This window comes from Salmo salar, chromosome 01 (genome assembly GCF_965601325.2).
Source record: "Salmo salar chromosome 01, fSalSal1, whole genome shotgun sequence".
Taxonomy (NCBI): Eukaryota; Metazoa; Chordata; class Actinopteri; order Salmoniformes; family Salmonidae; genus Salmo; species Salmo salar.
The window spans coordinates 40,295,163-40,320,019 of NC_138291.1; the positions used below are offsets into that span (position 1 = coordinate 40,295,163).

General features: G+C 43.6%; 2 protein-coding genes across 2 annotated transcripts in view; both read left to right on the plus strand.

Annotated features, from left to right (window-relative positions):
- The window catches only part of setd3 (SET domain containing 3, actin histidine methyltransferase), a 76,847-nt gene extending 69,160 nt beyond the window's left edge, over positions 1 to 7,687 (plus strand). The window contains exon 11 of the mRNA XM_045717694.2: positions 5,005 to 7,687. Coding sequence (XP_045573650.1) covers positions 5,005 to 5,098 — 94 coding nt within the window. The 3' untranslated portion in view covers positions 5,099 to 7,687. The remainder of the gene's footprint in view (positions 1 to 5,004) is intronic.
- A 14,225-nt stretch (positions 7,688 to 21,912) lies between these two features.
- bcl11ba (BCL11 transcription factor B a) overlaps positions 21,913 to 24,857 on the plus strand; it is a 53,431-nt gene continuing 50,486 nt past the window's right edge. Inside the window, 1 exon segment of the mRNA XM_045717702.2 lies at positions 21,913 to 23,091. The gene's annotated coding sequence lies outside the window, so the exon portion shown is untranslated.

The window sequence follows — 24,857 nt, forward strand, 5'->3', positions numbered from 1 at the left end:
AGAAAAGGGCAACCAGTGAAGAACAAACATCATTGTAAATACAACCCATATTTATGTTTATATATTTTCCCTTTTGTACTTTAACTATTTGCACATCATTACAACACTGTATATAGACATAATATGACATTTGTCTATTATTATTTTGGAACTTTTGTGAGTGTAATGTTTACTGTAAATTGTTTGTTTATTTCACTTTTGTTTATCTATTTCACTTACTTTGGCGATGTAAACATGTTTCCCATGCCAATAAAGCCCTTAAATTGAAATTGAATTGAATGAGCAGAGAGAGGGAGACAGGGTGAGATTGAAAGAGAGATAGAGATGGAGACAGAGAGAGTGAGATGGATACTGAGAGAGAGCAGATGAAAAGAGATGGAGGGCTAGAGAAAATGGGCCTGTGCAACTCAGCTGAACGCAGATGCAAATGGCATGCTGATAAGGGCCCATAAATCCAGAGTGTGTGACGTCTCTCCCTCTGCCGTGCTTCCTCGCACCCCCGCCTGCCCCGACAGAAACACACTCAGGTCATCTGTCTGTACACCCCCACAGACCCCCCCCTCCCCCAACAGTGAGACACCCTCTCACAGGAAAACGAGGGGGCTGTAGGAGAGGGTATGGAGGTGGGCCAACAAAATAATCTCAACATTCAACCAGGATAGGTGGACTGACTCGCACAGTTGTCCTCTCATCCTTTCCTTTTTTTAGTTTTTCAAGATTGCTCCTTTCTTCTCCATTATCGGGTTGAGCTGTGCCCCAGAAACACACGATGGAGAGGGGAGGAGTGCAAAAGGAGAGTGTGACCGTGAGAGAGAGAGACCCCTATTCTCCAGGTCAGAGAGGGAACAAATAAATGTGTTGGGCACAAGGAGCGCGGCTGGAGAGGAGGAGGGGGGAAGGGAGGAGAGGGGGAGCGGGTGGGGAGAGCGCACGGCAAGCCGACAGCTGATGAATGGCCGGGCAGGCTGTAAGTGACAATATGCAGACAAGCGAGATCATTTGCAAATGGATGCAGGGAGTGAGGGGGATAGAGAGAGAGAGAGGGAAAGGCAGGGGCAGGTGAGGGGAGGAGGAGAAGAGGGGTGAATGGGTTAACCCTATCCAGGCCCTGCCATCCTTCCTTTCAAGGAGAAAGGGGAGAGGAGGAGGAGGAGGAGGAGAGCTCCCACCTGCCCAGAAGAGAAGGCTCATTTGTTTGTGTTGATGGAGAATTCTCTCTGCATTGGGCTGCATGCATGCAGAGAGACTAACGTAACTGTAGGCTAACATAACTGTAGACAAACGTTACTGTAGATTAACGTTAGTGTAGACAAACGTAACTGTAGACTAACATTACTGTAGACTAACGTTACTGTAGATTAACGTTAGTGTAGACAAACGTAACTGTAGACTAACATTACTGCAAGCAAGCGTTACTGTAGACTAATGTAACTGTAGACTAACGTAACTGTAGACTAACGTTACTGTAGATTAACGTTAGTGTAGACAAACGTAACTGTAGACTAACATTACTGTAAGCAAGCGTTACTGTAGACTAATGTAACTGTAGACTAACGTTACTGTAGATTAGAACATTGCAGATGTTTCTAGTTTAGTAGCCGGTAGAATAAACCTCCAGAGAGCAACCAGAAGAAAAGTCTGTCTTGTTTAATGTTTCCCTCTGAAATGGGGCCATTACATCCACTGTTGGTTGACAGTGATTTCTCCGTTCTATTCTGTTCCATTTTATTTTGCATTATATTCTATTTCAACTCTTGTTTCCCCATAGTGTGTAGAGTGGAAGTGCTGATGATGGAGTAGAATAGAAGGGGTGATCAGTATCAAATTAAGGTCTATTAGTCTAATAGTGATGGAATAAGTAGGGGCCAATATCCTGTCCAATCTAACATTCATCAGGCTTTCTCATAGCGCTACAGCAACGCTGCGTTACGCTCTCGTCCAATAGCATCTATATTTAACATCCACCAGACACACTCGACTACTCAATACATCACAGGCTCGCTGTGGGTGTGTGAATAGAGATGTGTGGGAGTGACAGTGTGTCTGTGAAGCGGACTCCGCTGCGCAGCCATGGAAAGAAAACACGGAAGGAAATCACAGAGAGAAACGACTGTGGGAACTATTATCACTGAGTGACTGTCATGGTTAAGATAGTTCATTAGCCCATCTAAAGCCACCTTTGTCAGTCCAGTTGCGTTAGTGTTTGTCATAGTCAGCGCTGTCCTCTTTCGCTCTCACCCTCTCTCTCTCTCTCTCTCTCTCTCCCTCTCTCTTTTTCTCTCCTTGTGTGGTTACTGGCACCTGAAAACAACAAAGTACTCCTCAGTGTTTCAAGTGTGTTTGTCATTCTTGCGTCACCTCTCTGGCCCCCTCTTTCCCCTATCCCTCCCTCCTCTCCAACTCTCCCTTCCCAGGTCTTAATTGACCCTGTAGAGTAAAATGAGGTGTGTAGGGACGGCTCCAGCGCTCCACTTAGGCACCTGACACGTAGATCAATCACTGTGTTGATCCTAATACCCTTAACAAGGTGTGTCTGCATTCAAAGGACATCTGTGTCTGCCCTTACCGTTGCCACCGTCCCTGTCACACGCGCGCAGGCACACGCACATAATGTACGCATCCCAGGAGGCTGCTGAGGGGAGAACGGCTCATAGTAATGGCCGGAACGGAGCCAATGGAATGGCATCAAAGATCATGTGTTTGATGTATTTGATACCATTCCACGTACTCCGCACCAGCCATTACCGCGAGCCCCGTTCTCCCCAATTACGTTGTCAGCGACATCCTGTGGTATGCATGCAACCACGTGCACACACACACACACACACACACACACACATCAGGGTGTCTTTTCTTTGCATGTGACTGCGGTGGTTGGCGGTGTTTGATGGATCTGGTGAGCTGGTGTTTGTAATGGTGGTTCCTGTACAACACAGGGCTAGCCATGAGGAGCTGTCCTCTCTGAGATATGGGTTGTGTGTGTGGTCGGATGGACCTCTACGAGGGTATCTGGTTCTATGATTGGCAGAGATTGTCACAATAGCATAATACCCACCGGGTACAGACGTCAGTTCTAATTTTGATTTTGTTCAGTTGTCAACGAACGTAAATTCAGCGCGAAATCAACCAAAAAATTCACCATATATTTGGATTTAGGTAAAAAGTTGGAAATTCCCTTACTTACTTTTTGCAAATCTAATCAGTTGTCAACATTGATTCAACGTTTGGGTTGAAATGACGTGGAAACAGCGTTGATTCTACCAGTTTTTGCCTAGAGTACATTACTGTTTTAAGCAAAAACATGGTTTTAATGTATGTCTTCCACATTACATAATATTAGTGTGTAATCTACATATCCCTGCTCTCGTCTAACTGAAACTGCCACCAAGATGAAAAACAAACCCACTATGAAAGCCCAAATCTAATTAGAAAGAGACAAACTAATATGACATTTCATTTTGATAAATAATTCCAGCTCCTGAAGTCCCTGGAGGCTTCGCCCGAAGCAGATCAAACTTTTCTAATGCTCTTAAAACGCTCCTCCGTTTTTTATTGATGGCATTTTATAGTTTATAGACTTCGTTGCTTCGAGATCCCCTGGAAATACTTCATTGTATCTGATGCAGGCTTGCTGTAATATCATTTGTGTGTGTGTGTGTGTGTGTGTCCGTGCATCTGTGGAGGTTTTCCCCCCTCTGTGTTTCTGCAATAACAGTAGTGTAATCTCTCTCCTCTTGTAAATAAAACTGAATTTAGTCTTGGTCTGTCGAGCAGAGCGATGTTTGGACCAAGAAAACCATGTATCTAAATGTAAACACTATTTGGGCTCCCCGTTCTCGACTCTGTGTGCTTTTGTGTATTTCTTTGTTTCTATGTGTCTGTTTGTGTGTGTGTGCGTGGGCTTGTGTGTTTCGGTTTGCGCGTGTATTTGTGTGTGTGTGTGTATGCGTAAGTATTTTCCATGCCTCTCTTTCCCCTCTCTCTCTCTCTCTCTCTCTCAGGATGCATGTCAGACAGGTCCACATGGAGCTCCTGGAGGTTTAGTGTCTTAGTGACCAGTCTTAACAAGGCCACAGCCTTCTCCTGAGAGGGCTTCTCCAGAGGCCATGCTGCCTTAATGCCCTGTAAAATAGAGAGAGAGGTATTAAAAGAGAACGAGAGAGAGGGGACAGAGGAGTGATTATAGGCTTGTGGTCGGAATTTGCCCAGAGGGGTTGATGTCAGGTTGGTAGACCTGGTATCCTCTGTTACTCCCCCCCCCTACTCCATCGCTCTATCCTTTCAACCTTCCTCCAATCTTCCCAACCTTCCATCACCTTCGCTCTTCATCCCTTCTTTGACCTCCATCCCTCCCGTGTTACCTATCCTCTACTGCTTCCCCCTCTCCCTTCTCTCTCCATTTCCTCCATCCCTCCATCCCTCTCCTCTGGTGCAGACATTGGGCCTGACAGTCAGGCTGCTGGGCAGGCAGGAGAGCCACCGTGCCACAAGCCATCTCGTCTCCTCCTCGGCCCCCAACACACACACACATATCCCCTTCCCCCTCGCTACTCTCCGTCCACCTGAGCAGCCATGACCATCGCCTGTCACCACGGTAACTCATACAGCGTTTCGATTCGCCCCCCCGAACAGGTCAGAGGGGCAGCGGTGACAGAAAGTCGGGGGGTGGGGGTTTGGGCAGGAGGGAAGAGAGGGGAGCACGTGCACACGCGCACGAACACACGCGCACAAACAAACACACATACACGGTGCTGTACGGTGGTGGCAGCCAGGTCTGTGGTTTCTAGGTCAGGGACCAGGGTTGGGGACTGATGGAGATGAGAAGGGACACCAGGACAGCGCTGGCCTTTTACCGTGGGCCTGGCCCCGTAACGTCCCAGCACACCGTCCAGGCCCAGCAGTGTGTGTGTGTGTGTGTGTGTGTGTGTGTGTGTGGAGTGAGCAGTGGAGATGTGAGGGGATCAGACCTGATATGAGGTGATTTTGTCGTCTCTTTACTTCTAGCAGAGTGACGAGCAGGGACAGGGAGAGGACAAGGAGTGGAGAGGGCCGACGCTCTGCAGCCAGGGGAGTACGCTCGGCTGGACGGACAAACTAGAGGTGATCGCCCAGGGAGGGACTGGAGAGGACCGCAAGTTCACACCCTGATTGAGGTTATGACAATCGAAGCCAAACCACTCTCGCTACAGTGTCTTCATTGAATGTTTGAATTGGATCTAAGTGATCCTAATTCTCTCCCATTATCTACTTGCTGATATGGCAGCATTACAAGGCCCTGTTGACATATAGCCTAGCACTCATTATTGCTTGATTAAGGACTACTTTACCAGGCAGGCTGCTGAACTGTACACACACACACACAACCCATCTATTATTCACTATGCCATTCATATTTAACTGTGCTTTCATATGGGCTGAATCATAACCTTTTCTATGGGAACATACAGTACAGTGTTACCTCTGCGGCTCAGTAGGAGAGGCATGGGACCAACAGTAAACTAACAGAGCTGGACTCTAAAAACTTGCTGTGTGTGTGTGTGTGTGTGTGTGTGTGTGTGTTGGCATGCCTATGAGCCCATGTCTGTATTTGTTCCTATTCTATTCTCTTGAAGGAGAGAGGACTGTGGAGAGAGGACTCACCAGAAGGGTTTATTTGACCAGGAGAGGGCAGCGGTGGAGTCAAAGAGCTTTAATTAGTAGTGTTACGGTCACTGAGGCATAGCAGAGTCAGCAAGAGAGTGCGAGAGTTTTTTTTTTCACTTTAGTTTATTGTTTTTTCATTTGCTTTGGCAATGTTTCCCATGCCAATAAAGTTTCCCAGAGAGGGAGAGGGAGGGAAAGAGTGTGGCTGTTACAGTGAACGTATTAGCGCCATACTGGCGGTCACGAGTCATGGTTGCAGTCAAATTCCACGTGACCATTTATTCACAGTAATTAGGCTTCTCCAAGCTCTGATGCTGCTGATGGTCATTAGTAGCCTACCTAACTTGCTAGCTGACTCGTACTCAGCACTCTATTGTCCCTCTAATCACTCTGACTGAAAATCAAATCAAACACTTCATGAGAGCCAATGAGGTAATGTTGCGCAACATGTCTGTAGGCTATGCAACTGCGTGAGAAAACAGTGATGGCCTCTATTAAAAAGAGGAGGATACCATCATCTTTCTATAGGTTAAGCCTACTATATTTATTTCTCAACTTTCCTAATATTAAGCACATTGCTTCTCTTTACAACAGGAGTATAGTCTACCTGGCTGGCATGAAAAGGAACCATGGGAAAAGCGTCCTCCATTCACTATTTAAGTGCATCGATGACATGTATTTTTTTCCCATGCCCCTGTTCCCGAGACAGGCACATGATAGTGGTCTATTCTAAATCAAAACGAATTACACACATATATTATTTAGCACATGTAAAGACAACATTAAATCAAGAATAGTCTGATGGGTGACAATATTAGCCTATCACTTGTGAATGGTGTATTATCACTTATGAATGGTGTATTATCACTTGTGAATGGTGTATTATCACTTGTGAATGGTGTATTATCACTTGTGAATGGTGTATTATCACTTGTGAATGGTGTATTATCACTTGTGAATGATGCCCAGTGTGTACAGTAACGCAAGAAACAGGGCACACCTCCTGTAGCCTAGCCCATAGGCCTATAAGTTTTGAAAAGGTTTGTATCACAACTAAAGTGACCAAATAACTTCTTAAAATGAAGCCTATTAATCCGCTTTACAACCGGTGTAGAGCCTAATTGGGATACATAGAGGGCGCAGAGTTTCAAGTTTGGGGAAGATAATTTTCACCATAAAAATACGCCTCTGTAATAAAGCATACATGCATAATTGTATTTGCGATCACTTTTGAGAACAGTGTTTTCCCGCTAATTGATTGCATTTTGGAACATTCGCGCTTATAGCCTACTGCTGTGTGCTCATTGCTGCTCTTATAATGTGAAGAAATCTTGTTAGCTGACAAAAAGTATGCTGAATGTGGACACTTCTAACAATATACACATCGGAATTTGATCAGTGGCAAAGTTTGCGTCCCCAATGTGTCTGTCTTCACTTGTAGCCTACTTCTTAGCTGAAATGCCTGTGAGAAGAACCCGATCACTTGACGGGCATTGGCTAATAAGAATTGATATACACTATCGTTCAAAAGTTTGGGGTCACTTAGAAATGTCCTCGTTTTTGAAAAAAAAGCAAAATTTTTTTGTCCATTATAACATCAAATTGATCAGAAATACAATGTAGACATTGTTAATGTTGTAAATTACTATTGTAGCTGGAAACGGCTGATTTTTTAATGGAATATCTACATAGGCGTACAGAGGCCCATTTATCAGCAACCATCACTCCTGTGTTCCAATGGCTGGTAGTGTTACCTAATCCAAGTTTATCATTTTAAAAGGAGAAAATATCCTTTCTATTTTATTCAGCTATGTTCAATTGTATTCTTCATACTATCAAATATTAAAAAAATAATGCCACAGAATTCTAAACAAATCTTGCTTGCTAGATGAACTAGTGTAGCCTATAGCCATATGGCATAACCATATCAGGGCCTTAGATAAGGACATACAGAGGATGCTATTCTGTTCATCTGGAATCCACTAGATTTTCTTCATATCATGTTTCTTTAGACCTGTATAAAATAAAGAATGGTTTTATTGTGATGGGCTATATTAAATGGATTTATTAGACTTTTTAAAATATTTAAAACATTTTTAAGATCAGTGGCTTGTAGGCTGTGTGGAAGCCAGGAGATGCTAAACGTGTTTTTGTTAATTAACTGTCAACTACCATGAGACTGACAGTTATTTGCTTGACAATCACTGGCTGACAAAATGTCTTGACCGCCACAGCGCTAGGAGGGAGGGAGGGAGGGAGGGAGGGATGTATAGTTTCACTGTATTCATGTAGCATCACAGAGAGAGAAGTAGAGGGATAGAGATGTATAGTTTCACTGTATTCATGTAGCATCACAGAGGGAGAAGTAGAGGGAGAGATATATAGTTTCACTGTATTCATATAGCATCACAGAGGGAGAAGTAGAGAGGGAGATGTATAGTTTCACTGTATTCATATAGTATCACAGAGGGAGAAGTAGAGAGGGAGATGTATAGTTTCACTGTATTCATATAGTATCACAGAGGGAGAAGTAGAGAGGGAGATGTATAGTTTCACTGTATTCATATAGTATCACAGAGGGAGAAGTAGAGCGGGAGAGATGTATAGTTTCACTGTATTCATATAGCATCACAGAGGGAGAAGTAGAGAGGGAGATGTATAGTTTCACTGTATTCATATAGTATCACAGAGGGAGAAGTAGAGCTGGAGAGATGTATAGTTTCACTGTATTCATATATCATCACAGAGGGAGAAGTAGAGAGGGAGATGTATAGTTTCACTGTATTCATATAGTATCACAGAGGGAGAAGTAGAGAGAGAGATGTATAGTTTCACTGTATTCATATAGTATCACAGAGGGAGAAGTAGAGCGGGATAGATGTATAGTTTCACTGTATTCATATAGCATCACAGAGGGAGAAGTAGAGAGAGAGATGTATAGTTTCACTGTATTCATATAGTATCACAGAGGGAGAAGTAGAGAGAGAGATGTATAGTTTCACTGTATTCATATAGTATCACAGAGGGAGAAGTAGAGAGAGAGATGTATAGTTTCACTGTATTCATATAGTATCACAGAGGGAGAAGTAGAGAGAGAGATGTATAGTTTCACTGTATTCATATAGTATCACAGAGGGAGAAGTAGAGAGAGAGATGTATAGTTTCACTGTATTCATATAGTATCACAGAGGGAGAAGTAGAGAGGGAGATGTATAGTTTCACTGTATTCATATAGTATCACAGAGGGAGAAGTAGAGAGAGAGATGTATAGTTTCACTGTATTCATATAGTATCGCAGAGGGAGAAGTAGAGAGAGAGATGTATAGTTTCACTGTATTCATATAGTATCACAGAGGGAGAAGTAGAGAGAGAGAGATGTATAGTTTCACTGTATTCATATAGTATCACAGAGGGAGAAGTAGAGAGAGAGAGATGTATAGTTTCACTGTATTCATATAGCATCACAGAGGGAGAAATAGAGAGGGAGATGTATAGTTTCACTGTATTCATATAGTATCACAGAGGGAGAAGTAGAGAGGGAGAGATGTATAGTTTCACTGTATTCATATAGTATCACAGAGGGAGAAGTAGAGAGAGAGATGTATAGTTTCACTGTATTCATATAGTATCACAGAGGGAGAAGTAGAGAGAGAGATGTATAGTTTCACTGTATTCATATAGTATCACAGAGGGAGAAGTAGAGAGAGAGATGTATAGTTTCACTGTATTCATATAGTATCACAGAGGGAGAAGTAGAGAGAGAGAGATGTATAGTTTCACTGTATTCATATAGCATCACAGAGGGAGAAGTAGAGAGAGAGATGTATAGTTTCACTGTATTCATATAGCATCACAGAGGGAGAAGTAGAGAGAGAGAGATGTATAGTTTCACTGTATTCATATAGTATCACAGAGGGAGAAGTAGAGCTGGAGAGATGTATAGTTTCACTGTATTCATATAGTATCACAGAGGGAGAAGTAGAGAGAGAGAGATGTATAGTTTCACTGTATTCATATAGCATCACAGAGGGAGAAGTAGAGAGAGAGAGATGTATAGTTTCACTGTATTCATATAGTATCACAGAGGGAGAAGTAGAGAGAGAGAGATGTATAGTTTCACTGTATTCATATAGCATCACAGAGGGAGAAGTAGAGAGGGAGATGTATAGTTTCACTGTATTCATATAGTATCACAGAGGGAGAAGTAGAGAGAGAGATGTATAGTTTCACTGTATTCATGTAGCATCACAGAGAGAGAAGTAGAGAGAGAGAGATGTATAGTTTCACTGTATTCATATAGTATCACAGAGGGAGAAGTAGAGAGAGAGATGTATAGTTTCACTGTATTCATATAGTATCACAGAGGGAGAAGTAGAGAGGGAGATGTATAGTTTCACTGTATTCATATAGTATCACAGAGGGAGAAGTAGAGAGGGAGATGTATAGTTTCACTGTATTCATATAGTATCACAGAGGGAGAAGTAGAGAGAGAGATGTATAGTTTCACTGTATTCATATAGTATCGCAGAGGGAGAAGTAGAGAGAGAGATGTATAGTTTCACTGTATTCATATAGTATCGCAGAGGGAGAAGTAGAGAGAGAGATGTATAGTTTCACTGTATTCATATAGTATCACAGAGGGAGAAGTAGAGAGGGAGATGTATAGTTTCACTGTATTCATATAGCATCACAGAGGGAGAAGTAGAGAGGGAGATGTATAGTTTCACTGTATTCATATAGCATCACAGAGGGAGAAGTAGAGAGAGAGATGTATAGTTTCACTGTATTCATATAGTATCACAGAGGGAGAAGTAGAGAGAGAGAGATGTATAGTTTCACTGTATTCATATAGTATCACAGAGGGAGAAGTAGAGAGAGAGAGATGTATAGTTTCACTGTATTCATATAGCATCACAGAGGGAGAAATAGAGAGGGAGATGTATAGTTTCACTGTATTCATATAGTATCACAGAGGGAGAAGTAGAGAGGGAGAGATGTATAGTTTCACTGTATTCATATAGTATCACAGAGGGAGAAGTAGAGAGAGAGATGTATAGTTTCACTGTATTCATATAGTATCACAGAGGGAGAAGACTGTAGACTCGTATCTACCTATGACTGATGCAGCTGCGCTACTAGCTTTGATTATTGAGTTCCAGGGCAAAAATCTAAACATGCACCCAAGGGGGGCCCCAGGAACGAGTTTGGGAAACCCTGGGTTGAGCACAGGATAACTGATCTAATCTCCTCCTGGATATCGCACACACACCGCCCAGAGAGAGGCGGAGTCTCTGGTCGCTTCAGGCTGTGTGTGTGTGTGTGTGTGTGTGTGTGTGTGTGTGTGTGTGGGGGGGTAGGTTGTCTTGCTTGGTGCATCCAGACTGTGGGCTGTAGCTGTGTAGGAGTGACATTGACATGGTAGAAAAAGCTCAATGACATAGCGGCCGTTTGCTGTTCTCCCCTCCGCTGTAGCGCCGCTGCTGTCCGTGCCGCCAGCCAATGGGCCGGTGATGAATCGTGGGGCCAGCGAGAGACGGGGTAGAGAGTGGAGAAGGGGGAAATGTGAAACAAGCAGATAGGGACTGGAGGGGGACGTGGGCCGGGCTGAGGGGGTGGAGGGTAACCTGGAAGAGACGGAGGGAGGGAGAGGGGTATGGAAGGAAGACGGGGGAGAAAGAAAGGGAGGGAGAGGGGGATGCGATAAGGAAAAGTATGAAGGCAATCTTTCAAAGTGCTGATGGTGCTGGATGGGGTTTGGAGAGCGCTGGAACTGCTGTCTCCTATGGCAACGCCATTATTCACCATCAGATCTGTGTGTGTGTTATAATGTGTATGTGTGTGTAAACTGTCCCCCACTAACACTGACCCCCAGGTAGTAATCCTTCTGTCCAAACAGAAGCAGCAGGGAGGCCAGGTCCAGTTGGGTGTGACACTGTCACAGCCCACCAGTGACACACTGAACCAATCACACCCCCCTCCCCCCTTTAGCCCCTCAATTCTGTTCCTGTTTCATATTTGTATGCTTCATTGGGAAGACTGCGGAGCTATTTTAGAGGGAAGTACAGAGAGAAATCAAGTTAGGGCGTAAGTGGGGATCGAACCCCCGCCCCTGGATCAGCGTCCGATACACAGAGAAAGGGATTCTTTCAACAACATACAGTAGTTTAGCTCTGAAATTACACCTTGGTTTTTAAGTGTAGCTACAAAAGCCCTCCCGACAGACTGTGTGTGTGTGTGTGTGTGTGTGTGTGTGTGTGTGTGTGTGTGTGTGTGTGTGTGTGTGTGTGTGTGTGTGTGTGAGTCACTATGAATGGATTTAAATGGATTGCTTGTAATTTCATCATGATGACTCCCCTCAATAGTATAAACTGTCTGATGACACACGCGCGCGCACACACACACACACACACACACACACAGAGCTGCTCCATGTAAACGAAGGCCATATTTACCTCTGAGGGGACTGTTCGCTGCTGTTATCAGGTTGAACTATAGGTGAGTCTTGTGTTAGGCCAGCCACAGATGCAGCCAACCCTATCCATCACGGTAGCTCTGTCTCTCGCCACACACACACACACACACACACACACACACACACACACACACACACACACACACACACACACACACACACACACACACACACACACACAAGCATGCACATACGCACACGTGACACACAGACAACCCGAGTTCCAGCCCAGTTGGATATACATCAGGGGAGTGACAACAAGAGGTCCTTGCTCTGCTGCTCATTTCAATATGTGTTGAAATAATATGGTAACAACTTTGATTGGGTCATCTTATAAGCTTAAGGTCGGCTCAAGACGCAAAAACACTCAAGTGGCTGTTGGGAATTCTCCTCCACTGTCCTGACCTAAGAGTGGAAACAAGAGGTCCATCTCCTTGTCATTTCAATATGAATACGGACGCCACGTTGACTTTGTAACTCCAGGCTCTAAACTCCAAACGTCACGACGACAAACCACCGAGTGACAAATTGAAGAAGTCAAAGGTAGGACACACCCACACCTACATGGCACACGTTAATCCAACATCGAGTTAGTTTGTGTAACTGTTAGTGGCATACATCGCGTAGACACACAGACAGAAACACTGCCTTTGTTCACAACAAAACTCCACAAGCTACAGTAGAGGTTGGTTCATGATGCTAGAGGGATGAGGGAGCCACAAGAGTAACAAGAGAGGCTTGTTGAAATGAGAAAACTAACATGTCTAAAAAAACACTGTTTTTATTTCATGAAAATGATTCCAAATATTTTTTATAATTTATTTTCCTGAGCCTCCTTTTACCATTGAGCATTTCAATCTCATCGTGTGGGCGTGTTGATACAAATGTAAATATATTTACATATACACCCTGATTGGTGGATAGGATCATCTAGACTCAGGGATCCCCAATTACATTCAGCCGTGGGCAGATTTTTCTTTGAGCGGATGGTCGCGGAGCCAGAACTTTGTCCAAAAGCCACTCCTCCGTTGTCTTCTCCCAGTCCCTGCTGCTGAAAAACATCCCCACAGCATGATGCTGCCACCACCATGCTTCACAGTAGGGATGGTGACCGGTTTCCTCCAGACGTGGCGCTTGGCATTCAGGCCAAAGAATTCAATCTTGGTTTCATCAGACCAGAGAATCTTGTTTCTCATGGTCTGAGAGTTTTAGGTGCCTTTTGGCAAACTCCAAGCGGGCTGTCATGTGCCTTTTACTGAGGAGTGGCTTCCATCTGCCAATCAGGCCATAAAGGCCTGATTGGTGGAGTGCTGCAGATATGGTTATCCTTCTGGAAGGTTCTCCCATCTCCACAGAGGAACTCTGGTCAGAATGACCATCGGGTTCTTGTTCACCTCCCTGACCAAGGCCCTTCCCCCCGATTGCTCAGTTTGGCTGGGAGGCCAGCTCTAGGAAGAGTCTTGGTGGTTCCAAACTTCCTCCATTAAGAATGGATGGTGGCAGCGTAGCCTAGTGGTTAGAGCGTTGGACTAGTAACTGAAAGGTTGCAAGATCGAATCCCCGAGCTGACAAGGTACACATTTGTTGTTCTGCCCCTGAACAAGGCAGTTAACCCACTGTTCCTAGGCTGTCATTGAAAATAAGAATTTGTTCTTAACTGACTTGCCTAGTTAAATAAAGGTAAAATAAAAAATGTATACAAAAATGATGGGGACCTTCAATGATGCAGACATGTTTTGATGCTCTTCCCCAGATCTGTGCCTCAACACAAGCCTGTATCTGAGCTGTAAAGACAATTCCTTTGACATCATGGCTTGGTTTTTGTTCTGACATGCACTGTCAACTGTGGGACCTAATATAGACAGGTGTGTGCCTTTCCAAATCATGTCCAATCAATTGAATTTACTACAGGTGGACTCCAATCAAGTTGTAGGAACATCTCAAGGATAATCAATGGAAACAGGATGCACCTGATCTCAATTTTGAGTCTCATAGCAAAGGGTCTGTATACTTATGTAAATAAGGTATTTATTCTTTCTTTCTTGTAATAAATGTGCCAAAATCGATGAATTAAATGTTTTATTTAATCCATTTTAGAATAAGGCTGTAACGTAACAAAATGTGGAAAAAGTGAAGTGGTCTGAATACTTTCCGAATGCGCTGTACATCCCTCATGCACATACACAGACATGATGCATGCAGTCAGGCTCATAGGTCTATATTATTTAAACACATTCAGCTATTTGCCAAATATGGTAACATATTACAAATGCTCAGGCCTATTTAAATGAGAAGAGTGGCTTTCTGGGGGAGTTTTAGAGGTGATTTGAACTTGTCCCAACTTTTCCGTTAAGTTTGTCACATGGGAACGACGACAAGGTTGGCAGGCACTTTATCGCCGATCCACAACAGGAGCACATGTAATAGGCGCGCCAAGATGGAGAAGGGAAAAGCTGCAATAACAAGGCAGGAATAGAGGCTGAATAGGAGGGCTGAGGAGAAGGAGGAAGAAGAAGAAGAAGGTAATTGTTAGGAATGTGGGGCCTTTGGCAGCTTCTCTGATGCCAGGGTTTTGCGTGTTTTTGTTATTTTGAGGACTGAGCACAAATCTGTTTTCTCTCCCTTTCTCTCTCTCTCCCTCTCTCTCTCTCTCTCTCTCTCTCTCCCCTCTCTCTCCTGGGAGCAGTGGAAGTATGCCTGCCCTACCGACCATCCGACTGCCAAATTCTCTCTCTCCTTCTCTCCCTCTCTCCCCCCTCTCTCTCCTGGGAGCAGTGGAAGTATGCCTGCCCTACCGACCATCCGACTGCCAAACTAACTGATTTAGTCACACTCTTTTGCCATTTTTCTTCTCCAACAATCACATTTAGTCCCGCTGTTTCCACTGGCCAGGCCGACCACGTCCCGCTGGGGTTCCCCCGATGGAGAGGGGCTTCCTAAAGAGATCTCCTGGCCCCTTGGCGTCCCCAACAATGTTTATTTCTCATTTAGCGGGGTCGGAGAGCGCCTGGCCCCGGCCTCCTGGTCTGGGCGTGGATAGTCTGGATACTGACACAAAGCTGGAAGCATGGAGCATCCTGGAATATCCAGACAGCTTTATATCATACATCTTTATTATCACAGCATGGTCTATGTCCCAAATAACACCCTACTCCCTATGCAGTGCACTACTTTGACCAGAGCCCCAGAGGCCTATGATCAAATGTAGTGCACCATATAGGGAATAGGGTGCCATTTAAGACTCATTCTTTAACTTTTATTTTCCTTTTCTAGTTGAAAAGGGAATGAAAGGGCACATTCCTTTACTGGAGACATTGGCCACCTCTCTCTCTCTCTTTTAACTTTGTCATACAGGCCAGTAATGTGGAGTGAATGCAACGTCATTGACCCTTTGTATTTTCAAGTATTGTCATGGCATAGTTATAGTTAAATAAAGGTTAAATAAAAATAAAAAATTGCAGCATCATGGTATGGGTATGCATGTCACCAGTAGACTCTATAAAGTTTGAGGAAACCCTGCCTCGTCTTCTGAATACCTAACCCTGGGATAGTTTTATTTTTCAGCGGGACAATAACACACATGTTTATGCCAAAGATACACCTGCATGGCTTTCCAATAGGTCTTTAGTGTTCCTGAACGGTGCAGTTTCAGTCCTGACTTAAATCTGCCTGAAAATCACTGACATGGTTTGAATATTGCTGTACGTCAATTTACTGAGCTTGAGCAATTTTGACAAAAACAATGGCTATACGCCGAGTGTACAAAACTATGAACACGGCTCTTTCCATGACAGACTGACCAGGTGAATCCAGGTGAAAAATATGCGTAACTCAATATTAGGAAGATGTTTTCTACACTAAGTGTATGTGGCCCTAAGAGTTGTGCAAAGTTGGTAGAATCGTGTTCAAAATGTTTACAGATGTAATGGCTGCCAAAGGTGCTTCCACCAAGCATTATCTCTGGGGTGGTAAGACATATGCAATCAAGAGGCCTATGGTCAAAAATGGTGCACCATCTAGGGAATGGAATGTAGTCCTGAACTTATTTCCCTTCTCTAGCTGAAAAGGGAATTAAACGGCACCTTTATTTACTGGAGAGATGGGGCCATTTCTCTCTCACTGTGTGCATGTGTGTGCTGCTAATAAAGAGTGGGACAGAGAAGGAGCGCTGTCAAAATGTGTAATCAATTCAAACAGCCTACATCAAATGAGATCAGTCTGTATGGACACAATAGGTTACAACAATAACAACTTTGACTATTTCTGTTCCATTCCACACAATAAAAAGAGGGGGGGGGGGACAACAGAATAAGCACATGAACGCGTTATGACATCACAAGGCAGTCTCATAAATAAAGCTGGTAATTGAATGGATATCTAATTACTCTGTAAAGACACTTCTGGCTCTGTGAGCTCAAAATGCATCGTTTTTTTTTTAGGTTGTTTTATCCTCGTTATATCATTAATCGGTGATAATGACCAACACATATATTAACTAACAACCAGCCCCATCCCATCCAGATGAGTTCATTTTAATACCATTATTTAATCCTAAGATAAACACCCCAAACCTTCTTGATAAAGACTAGAGAGCGTCAATTGGAGAGCTCTTAATGAGAGCTTGGGATTCAGTACAACTGAGCAGAGCAGGGGAATGTGTTCATTTGTTCGACATAAACCTATCATTAGCATTTTCCCTTTTAAAAGGTATCATTTCAACTTTGATATTCTTAATTGTGCTTGAGGGCTTGTTCTCTGCTCGCTCGCTCCCCCTCGAACACTTGAAACTCTCTTCGACTCATGTGGAGAACGTCTTGGGAGCGCTCTTTAACTCTTTAAAGGTTACTTTTAATTCTCAACGTCTATTATAGGAACGGTGTAAAAAAAAAAATGAACCATTTAACATACACACGCAGTAAGGAGGACACCCAGAGTGAATATTATTTCAGGGCAGGTAATGTTTAAAATCAACCTGCGATCTATTAATTTGGCTACAGTGTAGTCACTGTCTGGGAGCTTAGGCAAAGACATGTAGCTGTAACACAGACCAGACAGGCAAACACAGAGAAATGAAAGTGATCAATCATACTTAACATTGACTTTCAAATGGACTCAGACAGTCAGACAGTTCTAGAACAAGAGAAACTGTAGTATTCCACTGAAGACAAGAAACAAGACCATTCTTCTTGTCCCTTCTTCCCTTTCATCCAGAGAGAAGGGGTGGGGTGTGGGGTACCAGGAACGGTGGTAGAGGGGAGCGGAGGAAGGGGGCCCAAATTGCGGCTAGCGAGCTAAGCCTGCTCTGAGCAGTGGGTGCGTAGATAGAGGCCTGTAATTTGCATGTGGCAGCTGCTAGCCAACAGAGGGTACTGTTGCATAAAAAGTCTGTCTGGGAGACATTACATGGCTATAGAGGAATTAGCACTATCACATTCATATCTCCCAGCACTGTTACCAGTTCAATAAAAAAATCTAATAGGGGCTAATATTTAAGTACTCCCTCTAGCTATATCTATGGAACTATGGATTCTAAAGTATTTATACTCCCTCCTCTCTCTCTCTCTCTCTCTCTCTCTCTCTCTACCTCTCTTTCCCTTTGTCTGCTAACATTGAATTGTTTCACACGATATTCTGGAGGGAAGCGTCAAGTCCTCTGAGTGAGAGTGAAAAATACTGAAAGTTGACGATGATCCATTCTTATTACATAAACAACAATGGGTGAAAACAAGTGTTTCTAAAACCCCATGACTCTAAAGCTCTGTTGAATTTCTTCTCACTGTTCTGTAAAATGAGTCTCTCCCATTGCACGTCTCGCCATACTGTCAACTTGCATCTGGACAAATAAACATGGATATTAGCGGGCCCGTTCCTGAAGTTGTTCTTAGGAACGAAGAGTTCTAAAGAATCCTAAGGACACCTCTATGTCCCGTAAATGATCCTCTAATCGCCAGCTAGAATCATTAGCCCAGAGAAATGGCTTATTTAGCATTAGCATAAAACCCAAACACTGCATATACTATATATGCAAATGAAATTAGGGGGGAAAAACAGGACATTTACATCCAGGAAGTGTCGACGTGGCGACATCCCCATAACTTATAACACTGATTGTCCTCAGCTCAGAAAGGAATTGGCCCTGGAACTTTCAATAGGGAGGAAATGATGCACTAGAGAGGTGACTGACTGCACCTGCCCAGCGTGGGTCTGAGTAATGAACCAATCAGAGAGCAGAAGGACGAAGAGCACATTCTGAGAGTCCCGCGAAGCCATGCATGGTAGCCAAGTCACAAATGGACAGTTCACTTCTTCTTCTTCTTAATCTGGATGATGTTGTTGAAATGGTCTGATGAGAACATTTAACTCTGCCCTACTGTGATTACAGTTTGATGCCCAAATATGGAAGTTTTGCCAGTTGCTGACCTTTCACATTTTAATGAGACAACAGGAGTGTTTCTATCATTCCATTACATTCCACAAATGTAGGCCCTTTCACTGACCACTGCCTCCACTACAGTGATTCGCCAAGAAATCAGTACTAATCCTAAACTCATATGTTACTTCCCATAACACCTAAAACCATTGGCATATACTTAAAGTCTTAAACATGACAATGATTTACATTTCAACGTAATGCCTTCAGCTAAGTAATACAAGGACAAAGCGGTTGGATACATCCTTACAAATAGGTGGTGGGTGTTCTGTTATACATATGATAAAGACATCATTTGGAAGAACCTGCAATCCTCGCTTTTTATTGTAAATGAGCATGAAAACGTCTATTTATATCCTCCCACTGGTGCTGCTGTATGGAGGGAAGGAGGAAAGCGCTTGGCTCCGAGTTTGTCAAGCTGCTACTGAAGACAGCTGAAGCTCGAGGCCCCAGCCAAGACTAGCCGCGAAGAAAGGAAAGGAAAGGGACTGGTATCGACAAAGAGAGAGAAAGAAAGCGAGAGAGAGAGAGAGAGAAAGACGAAGAAGAAGGGAAGAGCACTCAAGGCGATGTGGAGGACTAAACAAAGTAACAAAGTCCATTCATTGCGGGCGCGGAGGTGGTGTTACACTCTGCAATAGCGGCAGTCTGTCTCAATGAGCAATGGGCCACTAAGGCTTATAGAGGCGTATTTCATGGTTCCTCACCAGATGAGAAGATCCGTGAGGCTTGACAACACCTGGCACGGGAACAAACCCTTCTCTCCCCCTAATCTAGATGTGAGAGGGAGGCTCAGCTAGTGGGCCGCGTCGTGAACGCACCGGGGATAAAACCCTGGGATAGCAGGCCTTTGGATTCCCCTGCGATCATCAGAGAGATGGAGGAGAGATGGAGGAGAGATGAATACCTGACCCGGCCCCACTTGGAGATAAATATGCAGAAAGCATCTTGAGACGGAGCGGCGTGAAGCTGTGATGCATGGATTAAAACACAGCCAGAGGGAGAGAAAATGGAAGTTGAGGAAAGGGGTTTGCAGGGGGTTTGCCCACAAATCCAGCTAGTGAGATGTGGCGATGGGTGTTAAGTAGCTAGAAGAGTAGGCATAATCTTGAGGCGTGAGCCGATCAACGTGATAGAAACGTGGAGAGCAAAGGATGACCGGCAAGTTTTCTTTTGACTTTTGACCTTTCATGCATGTCTAGTGAAACAAAAAATCCCACTTCTCTTTCTGATGCCTAGTGATTCCCTCCACTAGGAAACATCTTTGAAATGTTATTTTTTTGTTGTTGTTGTACAAAGAGAATCCCTTACACCACATATAGCCCATTAGTATAGGTCACATTTTAAAAAGCCGAGATAGATAGCACTTCTGGGTTGAAAGTTGAGTGAGAGTGTTGGGAGAAATATTACCACTCAGCATCATAGTCTAGATCAAAACCAGATGCACCACAGCACAGACATAGTGCCTCAAATGACACCCTATTCCCCACATAGTGCCCTTCTTTTGACCAGAACAGACCCACTCTACATTGTGTTGAAATGAATAAGTTGATTATTTTGCAAACCCCCCTCCCCACCTCTTTAATTCAATTAATTTCTAATGTCTTCTTTAGAACCCCCCTCACCCCCATCCCACACACACGAACACACACCATTATCCATATCCTCTCTCTGTCACTGTGACCACTGCCTTGCTTTCTCCCTGCCAGCCTCACTGCCAGCCAGTCTGTCTGTCTGCTTGTCTGTCTTCCTCTCTCCCCTCCCCGCCTGCCTCTATCATCAATCAGCTCCCACTAAGACATGCAGGAGATTACCAGCACAGACCCAAGTAGGGAGAATCTCAGCTCAAACTCACTAGTTTACTAAGTGCCACGCTCTCCTGTGTCTCCAAGTCTCACATTCACTGGAGCAGTCACACACAGGCAGGTAGGCAGTAGGGGTGCAGAGCAGAGAATGGGGACTGGATCATCTGCATTGTACATTATAGATGCTGCTGACACTGTGTGATCAGGATCTGTTTCCCATTCTGGGCCTCATTGTGTTTCTCATTTTCAGCTTGACATTCATTTCACTTGGAAGTGTATTTCTCTAATTTATGGCTGTCATGATGTTGATAAGCCGCTGATGATGGATTTGAACTCCAGTGTGCAGAATTAGGACAAAGGAGGTTATTTAATTTGAAGTGCTTGCCTGGTAGAGTACTATACTCATAATAACTATCTTGAAATAGTTTTTTGACTAGGACCGCGGGAATGAGTAAGTTGAGTCAATAGTTTGCACTCCGGTTCATTTTTCAAAAACGTTTACTTAATTCTTCCAATCATTGGACACTAACATTAGGCTAAACGTGTGAGTCCGAATCATGTGTAAATCATGTAAATAGCGAATAAGACACATAGAGGATAGGTTATAGCCAGGTAGTCTATAGCCCTGTAATAAGGTTTACAGATGGCCTAAGCACATTATATATTTGATCGACCTCTGATTAATTGCGTTGGAAGCTTGCAATTTGCTTTGCGTCTTTTACTCGGTCATGATCCATTTATCACAGAATATCTAACTCTGAACAAATGTAAATGTATATCAAGGAATGTCCGCGGAGAACTAGTATCCAGAGAGAAATAAGATGCACTACGGCAGGCTACACTTTTTTGTTTGTTTGAAACATCAGACAAACATTGCAGACAGTTCTGACTAATCAACATCAAATGACACCGAGTGTTAATTTTGATCATTTGCAGTGAGTTAAGCTGTTGTAGTATTTTATGATAAAATCTCTGAACAAAATTCATTGCTGTTAAAATGCTTCTCGTTACATCGACACGTTTCCACGCATAGGGAAGGCTTTCAGAAAACGGGTTTAATGTTGTCTATAGCCTATGGAAAATGTAAGTGGACATACTTTATATGAACGTCTATTCGCCTGACAAGTGTCTCCACCTCCTTACCAGCTCTAACTGTAATAGACTAGGACGTCAAAAAGCGCAGACAGTAATACGCGCATAGAAAATAAACGTCTTGTTGACCACATCTTAACGTCATCCACGTATAAAATAAGTGACCTTATATGTAAACAAATCACCACCTTCATTATATTTATAATCAATTATATTTGACGGCTGACAATGAATGCATTTGATATAAATGATCTTGCAAACTGTCCAGCAGGTCTGAGCAACAAAAAAAAATCAACAATCTATTTAGGTCATAAGGTCAATGAGAGAAAAAAATATTTGAACACTTTTCTGAATAACATGAATAAAGAATAAAGTGACTTTTTTTTCTGAAACTGAGCGAGTTTCCCTTCAGCGTGTGTCTGTGAGGCAGTGGGAACAAGCGGCTTCGTCCACTGCTGCTCTCTCTCTCTGAGAGACGGCGGCAGTGCGCTGTCCACTGTTTGCTGCTGATGATCCGATAGTTGTGAAAAGCCACCACTAGTCGCCCCCAGTGCTCTTGCAGTCTCCAATTTTTCTTTCTCACTGTAGACTTAACGTCACGTCCGCACTTGAACTTGAATTTTATCCCATTGTACGGAGCCAGCTCTAGCCACAGAGAGACAGAGAGCTCGGGGGATGCAGGACTCACTCCGCCATCTTCACACTCACACAGAGAAAGGGGAGAGAAAAGCGTGCAGGTCTTGATTTATTGAGAAAGGAGGTGGCAGCCTGTATGCCCGGTCTCCACAGAGCCGTACAAGGGGACAGAGCACTTGGAGTTGAGGAGACTGAAAAGTACCTGGCATTGCATGCTCAAGGCTGCACCAAGAGAAGTGCCCATCACTTGGCCGTACCCAAGTGCCCAAGAAGAAAAATTGGATTCGTAGTTTTCTAAAATTTGATCATCAATTATTGTAATTGTGTGTGTTTACGATTTTTTATTTGAGTTTTTCGTATTTTTCTAAAAGAAGAAATGAAGTAAGGCTGAGCCATTGACTGGACACAGTCTGGGTACCCGAGCTGTCAGCGCGCGCTGACCATCGCGTCCTGATTCTTATTTTTCTCTCACAAGGTGGAGGGACACTTGCCGGTGTTTGATCTCAACTGTCACTCACAACAACCGTCAATCATCCAAGGATATTTCCCCCACGTCTGATCTCTTTCTTTTTTCTACTTGGACAGATCTCACTTCTCTCACACACCTTTTGCCACTGGTGTGAGTAGCCTAAAGAGAGAAGGTGAAATAGAATTGAAGAAGGTAGGCTATAGCCAGGCTACCCACGGTCTCGTCACACACAAACACAGGGGCAGAGTGGACCGACGAGACAAAACGCAAAAGACATTTTCGCATCTCCAAACGAGGGGACCACTAGCCTACAGCACGACGCCCGACCAACCACCCACCCCGGCCGGAGGTCCGAGCGCAGGAGCCTCGGTCTTGTGGAGGTCCCGTGAAAAGTTGAGTGCCGAGCAGGAGGAGGCAATAGGAGGGACGCGAGCCCATCCTTCAGAGTGCTGGTCTCCGGGCAATGCCAGTGTAAATGCCAGGGCAATGTCCCGTCGCAAGCAGGGGAACCCACAGCACGTGTCACAGAGAGAATTAATAGCAGGTAAGTACCTGCTTTTCTATTTCCCTCAGAATCACACAGCTCATTAGGGGACCGCTTTCTTTAGTTTTTTACATTCAGTGGAAGTTCATGTGTCATTTTGTGACTCCTCTCTTTACTCACACATTTGGCTAATTTGATCAACTTAAGTGAGGGTGGTGAACTCTTCCGTGCGTTACACCAGGGTGGGGAAATTTTTTTTGAGCTACAGAATGTAACACGTTTCCACTAGTTGATAAATAATGGCATTTGACACTATAATGGCTCTACAATGGCATTGCCTTTAAATCCATTGTTGCTTAACAAGTAAACATGTTATATTCCCAATTCTCTATTTGTTTTACGATTTACATTTAAATTAAACAGACTTTATGCATGTGCTAATAGTCCAGACTAATTTTGTGAAAGCTGCATAAATAAAGAAAAAAACAGCTTTCCCTTATTAGGTCTAAATGTCTATTAAAAATACAGGAAGTTCTTATACTGTTATATCACCATCAACTTCTTCTCTCCCAAAAAGACAATTGAACTTTGCATGACTTGTATAGGCTATTGTTGGTGCAGGTTATAGGCGGGCAGGTATCTTGGCTGCACAAAGTCCTTCAGGCCAAGTAGAGAATCAAGTACAATACCTGGCGTCAGGGAATGGGCCTTTTGACATGTCGGGGGGAAATTGATTTCTTACTCGGTATAGATGATGGATATCACATAGATGATGGATATCGCTTTATAGTCCATAGACTGAACAATTGACTCAGTAGAAGTATCATGTGTTATAGACAACATTATTCTGTTTCGTCACGCTTTCACGATCCTGTAGTCCACTTATATACACGTGTGCTTTTACTTGAATACAAGCATTCCCAACCAATGTAATAATAATAATAATAATAATGACAACCGAATAGTGATGTATTGACACATCGTTTTGAGATAAATTACACATTTGATTGAAAATCGAGGAAACGTGTGTGTCCCTAACAGAACATCTCAAAGCCTTTTCAAATGTAGTCTAATAAAAAAAAAACACGGATTTTTACCAAACCACCAAACTTTTATCAAACATCCAAAGCCAGTATCCCTGTTGTTTTTTGGGAGCATTGAACCGAATATATGTTGAATTTCTTAAGACAATTTAAACATATAAATATTGTACAGTTTTCTCCTCCCCTTTATCGAGCACTAGTCAGATATCCTCGCGCCATCTGTACAGTGGAGGTTCTAGACCATTTCAACTGGGGGGGGGCAAGCTGGGGCCAGTTGTACTGTTAGAGGGGCCAGTTACATTAGACGTTATTGTTGTCATATCGTTTTCTTCACTGCATTGCAGGCAAAAGACCATGTTCCGCGTTGCCACTGTCTAATAACGGATGTAAAAAAAAGTATGATAGCAAAAATTTGTTATGTAAAAATTATTTCATACTCCACATTTAGGGGGGCCACAAGGGGGTCCAAAATTGTTGTCACAGAGGCACTGGACCCCTCTGCCCCCCCCCCCCCCCCCCCCCAGAACCGCTAGTGCATCTGTAAAACCAAAGCATGCCATTGCCCTTAGTCTCTGCTTTGACGCCCCCCCCCCCCCCCATTGCATTATTAAAAAGGAATTTTGACAGCAGAATTAATTGAATGACACCTTGGCATGGTGTATAGAGCCTATACTCATGTTTCAATTATACAGATTTCTCACGATATCGTGAGGTAATTGAAAGTGAGTAGGCCTACTTTGTGTCTTGGCAAGCTATATGGATTTAGCAGATTTATGTTCATCA